The sequence below is a fragment of the Kogia breviceps genome, chromosome 1 (genome assembly GCF_026419965.1).
Source record: "Kogia breviceps isolate mKogBre1 chromosome 1, mKogBre1 haplotype 1, whole genome shotgun sequence".
Taxonomy (NCBI): Eukaryota; Metazoa; Chordata; class Mammalia; order Artiodactyla; family Physeteridae; genus Kogia; species Kogia breviceps.
The window spans coordinates 21,437,232-21,450,508 of record NC_081310.1 but is presented as its reverse complement, the minus strand read 5'-3'; the positions used below and the strand labels follow the sequence as shown (position 1 = coordinate 21,450,508).

Below are 13,277 nucleotides of genomic sequence, written 5' to 3'. Positions count from 1 at the left end.
ATGGTTTGGTTATCTGGGTAAGCTAATCTTTCCTTCTCTTTAGACACCAAGCCCCTTTGTCGGGTCTCAGTAATGCGCGTCACTGGGTGGGAAGGCAAGCAGCAGGGTGGCGGTGTGTTTTTATCCTGATCTAATCGTCCCAAGTATCTAGTTTTTGTTTTGTTAAGATTCTAAGTCAAGATTAACTTTACATTCGCAAACCGTACGCCTGGAACGCCTAGAATCTCTCAAGCGAAACCCTCTACAAACAGATGGGGAGGGGGGGACCAGCCGCCCGCACGAACCTCCCCGCAGCCGCCTATGCGCGTCGCCGCACAGATGGGAACAATAAAGTTGAGCGTGTTCAAACGGGTCCTTGTCATCCAGGGCCTCTCGGACAAGCCTGTAAAATAATCCTAGAAACTCCCTACTGCTTTCAAGTCTTCTCCGTGTGTTTTCGGTAGTTTTTTTTTCATCACTCGCTATACAAAACTCCTGAGGGGAACGGCACGGGCTAGGCCGGCTTGGGGAGCATTTCTGGGGGAAGCTGGCCCGGCGGTCGCCGCGGGCAGCCTCAGGGAGGCCCTCGGGTCACGTAAAGCCCGGGCTGCGGCGACGGAAGCAGAAGCGATGAAGCCCAGGCCTGCGAGGTTTGTGGATAATAAGCTGAAGCAGCGCGTCGTCCAGGTGTGTATCCTGAACGGCCATTCCTCACAGTGGTGCGCGTTCGGTGCCCAGGGTCACCACAGGCCCCTACTCGAGGGGCGCCCAGCGCGAACCCGATTAGCCGCCTGCTCCAGTCTAGGTGCGGGCGTGGGGCTGTTGACAACTCCACTTCTTCGCGAGCGGTTCAAGGCCTTCCCTTCTCACCGTGGGTGGGTGGGTGGAGGGGGGCGGGTTCACAGAGCAGCCCAAGACCGTGAGAGGCTGCGGCTTGATGGGGCCCTGCCGGGGTCTGCTTGACCTCAGTGCAGATCAGCAAGGAGAGTGCAGATGGCCTTTGAGTTTAAATCTTCTTGTCTTGTGAAGTAGGGACGGAAACATTCTTCGAAAGCCTGTGTGGACGAAGCGCTTTGGGTGCCATAAAGAATACGTTAATTTCCATTCTCAGGAAACTTGGGGTCAGGTTGAGACACAGTAAAAACAGGTACTCTGGATTTGACTTTATAATGGGCACTTTATCTACTGTTTTTTTTTTTTTCATTTTCATAATCACCAGTGGAATGCATTGTGTGGTAAATGTCTTGGAATGGTACAGTCAGCACGCAGTCTTAGTTAGAAAGAGACACGGATACTTTAAGAGGTATATACTCTCCTTGTGTCTCTTTTACTTTTCCGGCCACTGTACTACCTCCTTTTTGGATCTGTCTCTTCCTACCATCTGTTGGAAGTGCCTTTGAACCCCTGTGCGCTTACCTTCTCTTTCGTTATCCTCGTACTTCTCTCTTATCCATCCACACTTCTAGGTGATCTCATGCAGTCTAGTCCTTTAAATACTATTTACACATTCATGACTTCTAAATTTATATTATAATTCAATGCAGATTTTATCTTGAATTCCAGATTGATATATCCAGCTGCCTGCTCAACATCTCCTCTTGAGTGTCTGATATTTCAACTTAGTGTGTCCAAACTAAACTTTTGATACTCTCCTTCAAACCTGTCCTTTCTTAGTGTTCTTTATTTCAGTAAATAACATCCATTTGTTAAGGCCAAAAACCTTAAGACTCATTCTGACTTTTGCTTCCTGTAACCAGTTAATCAGCAACCTATTTGGCTTTACCTTCAAAATATACTTCAAACCTAAGCACTTTTTACTATCTCCTCCAACATCCTAGTCCAGACCACACTCCCTATTAGAGTATTGCAGTAGCCTCCTAAGTGATCGCTCTGATTCTGGTTTTACTTAAAGTCTGTTCCCCAGAGAGCAGCCAGGGAGATCCTTTTAGAGGGAAAATTGGAGTTTGCCAGGGCCCTGCTCAAAACCCTTCGGTGGACTTTCAGACATTTGGAGTAAAATCCATCCTAAATAGCCCTATGTACTTTGGCCCCATCTACCTTTTTGTCCCTTTTGATCTCTCCCTTGATTACACTGTCCTATATACACGGACCTTCTCAAACTTGCCAAGCACAGGACTTTTGCTGTGCAGTTCACTCAGTCTCAGTGACTGTTCCTCTGGATGTTTGCACAGCTTGCTCCTTCACTTTATTCAGGTCTCTGAGCAGTGACTCCTAATGGCTAAACCCAGTGGCCTCTTCTCAATCCTTGCCACACTTGACTGCTCTTCAGCATTTGACATTAGCAGTTTTCCTCTCTTGCTTTTACTTTGGTTCGTTATAAAAGTAATAGGTTCTTATGGTTTAAAATAAAAGGAACTGGAGGGTATAAAATGAAAAGAAAGAATTCCTTTCATTGCCACTCCATTTCTCCACAGATAATCAGGGAGAGTTTCTATTGTATCTTTCTTAAAATTTGTATGCATATATGCACTTATAGATGTATTAATTTTTTAAAAATCATACACATGGGCTCATCTGCATCTATTCTGCTACTTGCTTGTTTCACTCAGCAGTATGTTTTAGACATCTTCCTACAAGTAGTACACTTGTCTCCTTTTAACTAGCGTATTAGTTATCTATTGCTGTATAACAAATTACTCTAAGACTTAGCAGATTAAAGTGTTTATAGTTCTGTTGCGTTTTGATTTGCAGTGGGTATGAGATATACATGTATATGTATAATTCAAGATTAACTGTGGTAAATGACAGCATGTCATAGGAGTTCAGAGAAGGGGAAGATTAACAAGAACGGACCACCTTTGGATACCTAGTCTCTTGTCATTGGAGGCATTTATGCAGAGACTGTTTTTATGTGTTAGGGATCCTTGAGAAGAAATTGCTGTATGAAATGGGGAACCTAGACTGGATAACTAGCAAGTAGTGAAACTTGGGAGTTGATGGTTAGACATTCCAGGTTTGAAATCTGGCGGTATAACTTATGTGCTGGTGAGCAAGTAACTAACCTTTTAAAGCCTCCTATAAAATGGGGGGAGATTGACATCTACCTCATAGCATTGTGAATACTAAAAGAGATAATGTGTAAAAGGCCCCTAGAACAGGTTTACCAGGCCCTTAGTTTCTTAGTAATTTTTTTCACGATGCTCCTAGGCCCAAAGTAATATCTAATGGGTTTGTTTATTAAGTAGTTAGGTTCAAGCAACTTAATAACTATTTAGTCCAAATAACTTACTAGCTTTTTGAACAAATAATACGAAAAGTGCAAGGAAAGTTAATGCATTTGTATTTCATTCTTAAAATAACCACAGTTATTTACTAGTGGGATTTGTGAGTCCACTGGGCACAGCACAACTTCTCATACCTTGCGATCAGATTGACACTGCGCCTCTCATTTCGTGTTACACCTTGATTTTTTCTTTTCTTAAATTAATTAATTAATTAATTAATTAATTAATTTACTTTGGCCACGTCGGGTCTTCGTTGCTGCGCGTGGGCTTTCTCTAGTTGCAGCGAGCGGCGGCCACTCTTCGTTGGCAGTGCGCGGGCTTCTCATTGCGGTGGCTTCTCTTGTTGTGGAGCACGGCCACTTTGATTTTTATTACAGCAAATGCTTAAAAAGCCAGTTTTGCAAAGATATGACATCGTCAAAAGGTGATTTAATATTGCAGCTGTGAATTGTCTCAGGCTGGTACAGCGGACCCTGGAACAAACCGGGGGTGTGGTGCTGACCACCTCCCCCCGCCCACCCCTACTCAGTTGAAAATCTGTGTATAAGTGTGCACTTGGCCCTCCATGTGTGGTTCTGCGTTGGCATATTCAGCCAGCCCTGGGTCACCCAGTACTGTAATACGTATTTATTGAAAAAAATCTGCTGTAAGTGGACTGGTGCAGTTCAAACCCGTGCTGTTCAAGGGGCAACTGCCTGCACTGTTGGACAGATACCGAATATTACTGTGTTCCCTCAAATTTAAAATATCCCTCGGTGCTCTCACAAGTTGAGTGCTTTGTTCTGGTATATTTGGGAACCTAGGGTATAAGAAGCCCTCACCTACTTACTGACTTATAGCTATACTAGTTATTGTTGTTGTGTTGTCATAGTGATTAATAATGTTAATTAAATTCTTTGGTTCAGATTTGGTAATTATTTGGTGATTTTTATTTATATTTCCAGTATACTTTATTAATGGAGAGTTTACATTAACGTAGGACATGTTTGAGTAGCTCAGTCGCTTACTTGTCAATTAAAATCACTGAGTTTGAACTATTGTCTTGTATTTATCATGTTTTCTGTTTTAGTACCTCACCAGTAACAGATGTGGCAAATATGTGGACACCGGAGTCTTAGCATCCGATTTACAAAGAATGTACAGGTAAAGAAATGTAGTCTCCAGATTCTTGCTTTTCTTTCCTACCATTTTTAAAGTTTACATCCTGCCTAAATTTCCAACCGATATTAATAGCCGCTGGCAGTAGTTCACCAGTCCATACGTTTAGAATTCAGTTTATCTATACAAACATTTATCAAGCACTTGTGATATGTAAGGAGCCATCCTTCTGGCTAAGGAAAATGGCTGCTTCTTATGTTTTAGCACCCGACTCTCTGGTCAGGAGTATTAGTGCTTTTCCTGCTTCATTAAAAAATTAAAACCATTAGGCATGATCTCCCTCAGTCTCCTGACTATCTAAAAATGTGTCACCTGAGCAGTCTTTCCACTGAAGATTAAATCCTCCTTTTGTGCCTCTAATCCCACTTCTGCTGTGTTGCCTCTCTAATTGTCTCTGCTTTGTGTATCTCACTGTTTCTATTTTCTTGACTTCCTTGGTCTGTATATTAGTTTGCTAAGGCTGCTATAAGAAAGTACCACAGAGTAGGTGGCTTGAAGAACAGAAGTTTTATTCCCTAATGTTGTGGAGGCTCCAAGTGCATGATCTAGGCATTGTCAGGATTGGTTTCTTTTGAGCTCTCTCCCTGGCTTACAGATGGCTGTGTTCTCGCTGTGTCTTTACATGGTCTTTCCTCTGTGTGTGTCTGTATACTAATCTCTTATCTTATAAAGACACCAGTCATGTTGGATTAGGGCCCACCCATATGACTTCATTTTACCTTACTCACCTCTTAAAAGGCCATGTCTCCAAATGCACCCACATCCTGAGGTACTGGGGGTTAGGACTTAAACATACGAATTTTGGAGGGACAGAGTTCAGCCCATAACACTCTGCCCTCTTGCCCCCCAAATTCATGTCTTTATTGTTTGCAAATATACTCCCTCCATCCCAGCGGCCCTGGAAGTCTTAACCAATTTCAACATCAACTCTAAATCCACAGTCTCATCTGAATATTGTCTAACTCAGGTAGGAGTGTGACTGGAAGTATGATTCCTCCTGAGGCGAAATTCCTCTCCAGCTGTGAACTTGTGAAGTCAGACAACAAGTTACCTGTTCCCAAAATATGATGATGGGACAGGCATACGATAGACATTCTCATTCCAGAGCAGGGAAATTGGGAAGAAGGAGGGGGTCATGGTCTCGAGGAAGTCCGAAACCTAGCAGGGGAAATTCCACTAGACTTTAAGAATAATCCTCTTTGACTCAGTGCTCTGTCCTGTGGGCTCACTGGGATGAATTCCCTGCCATTTGGAACCGAGTGGGCGACAGTGCCTCTCCCTGCACCTGTGTCCTCCGGGCGCATGGTATCAGTGGCCACCCTGCCACCTTCGGAGCCTCCTTTGTAGTCATTCTTTCCTTTTTTTGAAGGATAAATGTGTTCGCAGCTGCATTCCTCTTCTGGCCTGCCCTGTGGAATCCAAGAAGTCCAATGGCCTTCCTTCATTTCATCCCTTCTCTGTCTTCTTCAGTACAAGCTGGCAATGTTGCTGCTGCTATAACCCTATTTCTAATCAAGAAAAATTATAATTGTAAAAATATAAGCTCAGAAGTTGTTTGAAAATAGGTTTATGGTCAGTGTGAATACAGTGACATAATTATATATTCATGCAAATTTATGTTCTCAATTTAGATTGAGCTTAATAGGAAAATATTGGTGGAGACCACTGTACTAAACTTCTGGTTATGTTTTTCAGTATAGACTATGGTCGAAGAAAAAGAAATGCTTTTAGGATTCAGGTAGAAAAAGGTGAGTCTTTTAGTGTTAGAGCTGCATTATTAATAAAGTCACAGAAGGAATTGTTTTAGCTCATGGCATTTTTCTTTTTTTTTCAGTATTTAGCATAATTAGTAGTGAGAAGGAACTTAAGGATCTACCCGAATTAGAAGATGAACATCTGGCTAAAAGAGCAAGACACGGTGAAGAGGATAATGAGTAAGGATTATAGAATGGAGGGGTTTTTTCTAAAACATGAACCTGATCACGTTATATTCCTACCTGTAAAGCTTCAGCGGCTCTTCATTGCCGTTGAGGCCCGGCCTAATACTTACCTGTCCAGACTTTTACCTCAGACTGCTGAATACTCACTGTTCCCCAGAGCGCTCACCTTCTTGCTTTGTGCCTTTGTGTGGGTGGTTTTCTGTAGCTGGAGTGTTCATTACCCCTTTATGAACTTTCATTCAGCCTTCAAGAGTTAGCTGTCTTTTGGGGGGCGGGTGGTTATAACATCTTTATTGGAGTACAATTGCTTTACAATGGTGTGTTAGTTTCTGCAAGAGTCAGCTTTCAAAAGGCTATGTTATTGCCTTTTCACGCCTTTTTGGAATCCTCCTTTCTCAGCATTTCCTTAACTCCTAGTTATAGATATTTAGTGTAGTGCTTCTATCATATGATATTGAGAGTATTTGTTAACGTGTTTGCATTACTAACAGAACTGTCTCGTTAGCTCTGTTTTTCTCTGCCCTAATACAATGCCACGTACTTAAAAATGCAAATTAATTTTGTGTTTAAGAAGTAATATTGTTGAGTTTTTTATGACTATTTTGCAGTAAAATTGACGAACAGTAGTAAGCTGTACTTTTTTTTAAGTTCCTTTTCTCATTTTTTTAAAATTTATTTATTTATTTTTGGCTGCTCTGGGTCTTGGTTGCTGCACATGGGCTTTCTCTAGTTGAGGCGAGTAGGGGCTACTCTTCGTCGCAGCGCACGGGCTTCTCATTGCAGTGGCTTCTCTTGTTGCGGAGCACGGGCTCTAGGTGCGTGAGCTTCAGTAGTTGTGGCTCGCGGGCTCTAGAGCGCAGGCTCAGTAGTTGTGGCGCATGGGCTTAGTTGCTCCGAGGCATGTGTGATCTTCCCAGACCAGGCCTCAAACCCGTGTCCCCTGCATTGGCAGGCAGATTCTTAACCACTGCGCCACCAGGGAAGTCCTAAGCTGTACATTTTTAAAGTGTACAATTTGTTGGGTTTTGACATATGTATATACTCATTAAACCATCACCATAAGCAAGTTACTGAACATATCCAACCTCACAGGTTTTTTTTTGCCCACTTGCAATTCTCCTTACATCCCTGTTCTGAGACAGCCGTTGATTTGCTTTCTGTCACTATATGTTTACATTTTCTAGAATTTTATATAAATGGAATCGTAGACTATGTACTTAAAAAATTTGGATTCTTTCAGGATAATGATTTTGAGGTTTATCAATGTTGTGTTTATCAATATTTCATTGCTTTTTATTGCTCTGTATGTATGCATAGGCCACTATTTTTTTACCCATCTCCCTGCATTTGGACAGTTGGGTTCTTTCCACTTTTTGGTTATTACAAATAAAGCTACTGTGATAACATGTCCAGGAATTTGTGTGGAAAGTGTTTTCATTTCCCTTGGTAAATACCTGAGAGTGGAATATCTGAGTCACCTGGGAACTGCATATTTAACTTTATAAGAAACTGCCAGACTGTTTCCAAAGTGTTTGTGCCATTTTACCTTTATATCAGTAGTCTGTGAGAGTTCCACTAGTTCCACATATTACCAACATTTGGTATGGTCAGTTTTTAACTTTAGATAGTCTGTAAGTATGATGTTAGCTGTAGGTTTTTTTAATAGGTGCCCTTTTCAGGTTGAGAAAATTTCCTAATATTCCTAGTTTGCTCAGAGTTTTTATCATGAATGGGTATAACATTTGTCTAATGCTTTTTATGCAGGTATTGAAAGATTTTATTATTGGTTTTTCCCCTTATTAATTTGGTGAATTACATTGATTTTTGAGTGTTAAGCCAGTCTTGCATTCTTGGGATAAACCCTACTTGGTTCTAATACAGTATGCTTTTTATATATTTAAATATTTTTAAAATAAATTTATTTATTTATTTTTTGGCTGCATTGGGTCTTCGTTGCTGTGAGTGGGCTTTCTCATTGCAGCAGGCAGGGCCTACTCTTCGTCGTGGTGCACGTGCTTCTCATTGCGGTGGCTTCTCTTATTGCGGAGCATGGGCTCTAGGCGTGCGGGCTTCAGTAGTCGTGGCATGCGGGCTCAGTAGTTGTGGCGAAGGGGCTTAGTTGCTCCATGGCATGTAGTATCTTCCCAGACCAGGTATCAAACCTGGGCCCCCTGCATTGGGAGCACGAAGTCTTATCCACTGTGCCACCAGGGAAGTCCTGATTTTTGCCAGTTTTATGGGCAAAAAAATTGATTGTATTATTTTTATTTGTAATAGTTTTGAAAACTAGTGAGGTTAAGTTTTTTGATTGTTTCATGTTTCCTTTGTGAATTTCTTGTTTATGGGCTTTATCTCTCATTTGAAAGCTATTTGAATTTTCCTTATTAGTTGTCAGAGCTCTTTGTGTAAAATAGCACCTCTTTTTATATGTATTACAAATGCTTGTCACAGTTTGCCATTTGCCTTTTATTTTTGTTTATGGCATCTTTTAATTAGAGGAGTTTTGCATCTTTACCTAGTCAAGTCTTTTTACCTATTTCTTTATGGTTTATGCTGATGTACTTAGAAAGACCTCTTATCACAAGAGTGTATAGAATAATTACCTATACATTTTTCTTGTGTCTTTATGGTATTTCATTTAACTCTTTATAATTAATTTTGTTAACATAATTAATTTCGTTTGTAGGGCATGAATTGTAGGGCAAAACAGTTTTTTTTCCAAGTACTTGAATAATCCACCTTTTTTAACTTATTAGAAATGCCCCAGATTATACTAATTGAATTTAATGAATAACAAAAGAATTCATGTCTTAATTATAAAGGTGGGAGTAAAATTTATATAAATCTTTTTACTTAGGAAAAGTCCATTTCTTGTTTATTTTCTAAAGAAACTACATTAAATACTAACAGAGTCCTCTGGTTAGTTGAAGCTATTAGATATCAGCTGTCAGTTATAATGAACTGAGATTGCAACTTCAGTTTGTAGTTACTAGGATTTATACTTGTTTTTGGCCGTATTATATGAAAAACTCTTTGTACCTTCATTTCTCATGAATGGACTTGGAGAAGTTGCATTTGGTTACATGCCTTGGTCCAGTTGAATTTGTTACTCAAACTGCTTTATCATGGCTTGCTGGAATATTTCTTCTATTGGCATCTCACGTTCCTAAATGAGACCCTTGGATCTGATGGGAATTTGTATGTCACTTTGCTAGAATAAAGATAACCACAATTTATTAAGCATTTACTATGTGCTAAGGACTTTGCAAGCTTTCATTTAATCCTCTGTTAAGCCAGTGAGAGACATTGTTTATTATCTCCATTTTATAGATAAGGAAGCTGAGGCTCAGAGAGGTTCAGTAGAAGCTAGTAACTTCTAGAAGCTAGAAGCTAGTAAAGCTGGATTTTGAATCCAGATTTCTCTAATTCCAAAGCCTGGACCCTCACTACCATAGTATTTTGCCTCAGTATATTTTTTTTGTTTTGGGAAGTAATTTTTTTAGGATGTGGGAGAAAAGCCTTTACAATGTTTCTTTTCTTCTTTTTACCGAGATATACTGAAAGCTGTTCTGATGATGATTCAAATATGGAAGATTACCCAGATCCACAGGTAAGTCAGATATTTAATGCACCAACTTTGATTTTTAAAAAATCATTATGAATCCTTCTTAGAAAAGATCAGTAAGGAATAGAAAAAGAGACTGAACATCTTCATCAGTAAATAATTGAGTATTTCTGTGTACAGCCTTGATGAACCCTTGGATTGGCCATCCTTCCATTATTTGCATGTATAGCCTATTATATAGTGGAAAGAAGGGAAGAGAATGGCCAGAAATATGGGCAGACAAGAAGAGAAAGGGCAATTAATAGTAAAAATGGAGAAGAGAATACCTTTTCTGCCAAAGAGCTGGCATTACCAATAAATAGGCTTGGATTAAAGGGAAGTATGGGGGCTTCCCTGGAGGCGCGGTGGTTGAGAGCCCGCCTGCCGATGCAGGGGACACGGGTTCGTGCCCTGGTCCGGGAGGATCCCACATGCCGCAGAGCAGCTGGGCCCGTGAGCCATGGCCGCTGAGCCTGCGCGTCCGGAGCCTATGCTCTGCAACGGGAGAGGCTGCAACAATGAGAGGCCCGTGTACCACACAAAAAAAAAGGGGGCGGGGGGAAGTATGGGAATAATATGTGAAATTATTTATAATTTTCTTTTTTTTCCGTTGATAATTCAGCTTTTGAATTTATTAACAAAGTCATGATGATACTGTTATATTTGATCCAGTTTTGAATTGATATTTGATCCAACTCATTTTCATACTTCTATTATATTTTTTAAAAACAACCATTCTTATTTGGTTTTATTTAACTGCTAATTATGAATTTGTACATTAACTTGGAGTGGAGGGGGTACATCTTTTTGAATAGTAAATGTTTGTGAATTATCCTATTGTAAACACCTGTATTTTCTGACTGTAGTTGTTTTGAGAAGAGGTGTTGAGAGGAAGATGTAGAAAGCTTCTTAATATAGGTAATCAAACTTTCATGAGTGCCTATTGAGTAATTTATGCTAAAATCATGTTTCTACAGTCAGCAAATCAGATGAACAGTTCCCTGCTCTCCTTATATCGGAAAGGAAATCCTGATTCTGTTTCAAGTACTCCTGAGCTGGAGCAAAGAGAAACCACCATTTCAACACCACGGATAACTTCCAAAACAGGCTCCCTTCCTTTGAAGACCCCTGCCAGAGGTTCTGAAGGAGGATGGTTTATTGACAAAACCCCGAGTGGGAAGAAAGACAGTTTTTTCTCAGACCTATCAGATGAGAAAAGTAATGATAAGAAGCCGATCTCTGAGATAGAGGTATTTTTATAGTGGAATTTTAGCCCCATGTAGTTGGAGTACATTACACCCTTTTCACTGAACTTAATATCAGGGAGATTCTTTTGTTTTGTAAAAGACTTAGGAACTTTGAGATACATGTAGAATTTGATCACTTCCCACTACCGTCATCATTTTCATCCTAGTTCAAGCCTCTACTCTTTCTTTCCTTAACTATTGAAATAACCTTCCAACTAGAGTCTGCTTCCATTATTGTTCCCCTAGTTTATTCTTCACACAGAGATAACTTTTTTAAAAGTTAAGTCCGATCATTGTCATTCTTTTATTAAAAACTCTCCAGTGGCTTCATTCATTCTACAGTCAGAGATCTTGCAGTTGCCAGGAAAGCCCTGTATGATTTGGCTGTCCTGCTGCCCTTCTCCCCCACCTCCCAGCTTTGCTTCAGCCACAGCTGGGCTGTTTCTAGAATATACCAACGAGGGGACTTCCACGGTGGCGCAGTGGTTAAGAATCCGCCTGCCAATGCAGGGGGCATGGGTTCGAGCCCTGCTCCAGAAAGATCCCACATGCCACGGAGCAGCTAAGCTCGTGCACCACAACTACTGAGCTTGTGCTCTAGAGCCCACAAGCCACAACTACTGAAGCCCGTGTGCCTAGAGCCCATGCTCTGCAACAAGAGAAGCCACCACAATGAGAAGCCTGCAACAAAGAGTAGCCCCCGCTTGCCACAGCTAGAGGAAGTCTGCGCACGGTGACAAAGACCCAGTGCAGCCATAAATAAATAAATAAATAAATAAATTTATTTTTTAAAAAAGAAAGAATATACCAAACCTTCTCTCACTTGGGGCATTCATACTTGCATTTTCTGTTTAGAACATCTTTCCTGAGATTCCTGTGGCTCACTCCATCATTTTTCACATCTCTTTTCACATGTAATCTTCGCAGAAAGGCCTTCCCTGACATGTAACCTAACACATCATTGGATACTGTTTCCTAACCCTGCTTTATTTCTTTTTTCTTTTTAAGTACTTAAAAAATTACTTTTTAATCCCTTGAGGGATCTGACATAAGTGGATACACTATGAAAATGGACAAAATAAGTAGACACTTTAAAAAAATCTTTTTAAATTGAAATCTACCATATATAAAGAAAAGTAAAGCTTGATGGATTATCACAAAGCGAGCACAATTGGACATCATTCTTTTTTTTTTTTTAAATTTATTTATTTATGTTGGCTGCACTGGGTCTTAGTTACAGCATGTGGGATCTTTAGTTGTGGCACGCGGACTTCTTAGTTGCGGCATGCGTGCAGGATCTAGTTCCCCGATCAGGGATTGAACTCGGGGCCCCCTGCACTGGGAGCGTGGAGTCTTACCCACTGGACCACCAGGGAAGTCCCCGGGACACCATTCCTACCTGATTCTTTTAATGCATGGCAGAGAGGGGGTTTAAGGTAATCTGTCTCCCAGTAGAGTGGCTGTGTGTGCTCTGGGGCTTGCTGTCCATTGTGGGAGATGTTAGCTACATGTGGCTGTTGAGCCTTTGAAATGCAGTTAGTGCAAATGAGGAACTGAGTTTTTAATTTAAATTTAAAAACTAATAGTTCAGTTATTAGAAAACTTCTAAGTATACTTAGAATAACTTCTACTTTGCAGCTGTAAATTTTATAAAATCTAAATACAAATCAAGTATTTCCCATGAAAATTTAGTGTCTGACTTGAGATGTGCAGTAAGCAAGAAGTATCCATTGGACTTTGACAACTTACTACAAAAACAATGTAAAACATCTCAATTTTTATACTGACTATATGTTGAAATAATAATGGCTTGAATATATTTGGTTAAATAAAATAGATTATTATTTTCCCCCAAAAATTATTTTCCCTTGTTTCATTTTTCCTTTTTTAAATGTGGCTACTAGAATATTTAAAATTACATATGTGGATGGTATTATGTTTCTGTTGGATGATGCTGCTCTAAGTGGTTTTCAAGCACCAAGCCCTTTCATTTGGCAAAACCTCTCCCCTCCCCTTTTGAATTATTAGTGGGCCTTTTCCAAATCTATTTACTTTAATCATTTGCCTCTAAAGAACATTATTATAATTGGCAAGGTCACAGGAA

General features: G+C 40.3%; 1 protein-coding gene across 9 annotated transcripts in view; it reads left to right on the top strand.

Moving 5' to 3' along the window:
- The first annotated feature begins 326 nt into the window (after nt 1–326).
- NVL (nuclear VCP like) overlaps nt 327–13,277 on the top strand; it is a 111,005-nt gene continuing 98,054 nt past the window's right edge. For 5 of the 9 annotated variants that reach the window (XR_010839523.1, XM_067028329.1, XM_067028320.1 and 2 more), the window contains exons 1-6: nt 561–666; nt 4,294–4,367; nt 6,078–6,130; nt 6,217–6,316; nt 9,875–9,932; nt 10,904–11,176. Coding sequence is in view for 8 of the 9 variants with exons in the window: in XM_067028329.1 (XP_066884430.1) it covers nt 610–666; nt 4,294–4,367; nt 6,078–6,130; nt 6,217–6,316; nt 9,875–9,932; nt 10,904–11,176 (615 nt within the window). In the remaining variant the exon portion in view is untranslated. Of the gene's footprint in view, nt 667–4,293; nt 4,368–6,077; nt 6,131–6,216; nt 6,317–9,874; nt 9,933–10,903; nt 11,177–13,277 lie in introns of all 9 variants that reach the window. The other 4 variants (XM_067028344.1, XM_067028337.1, XM_059069352.2 and 1 more) reach the window with 3 other exon arrangements.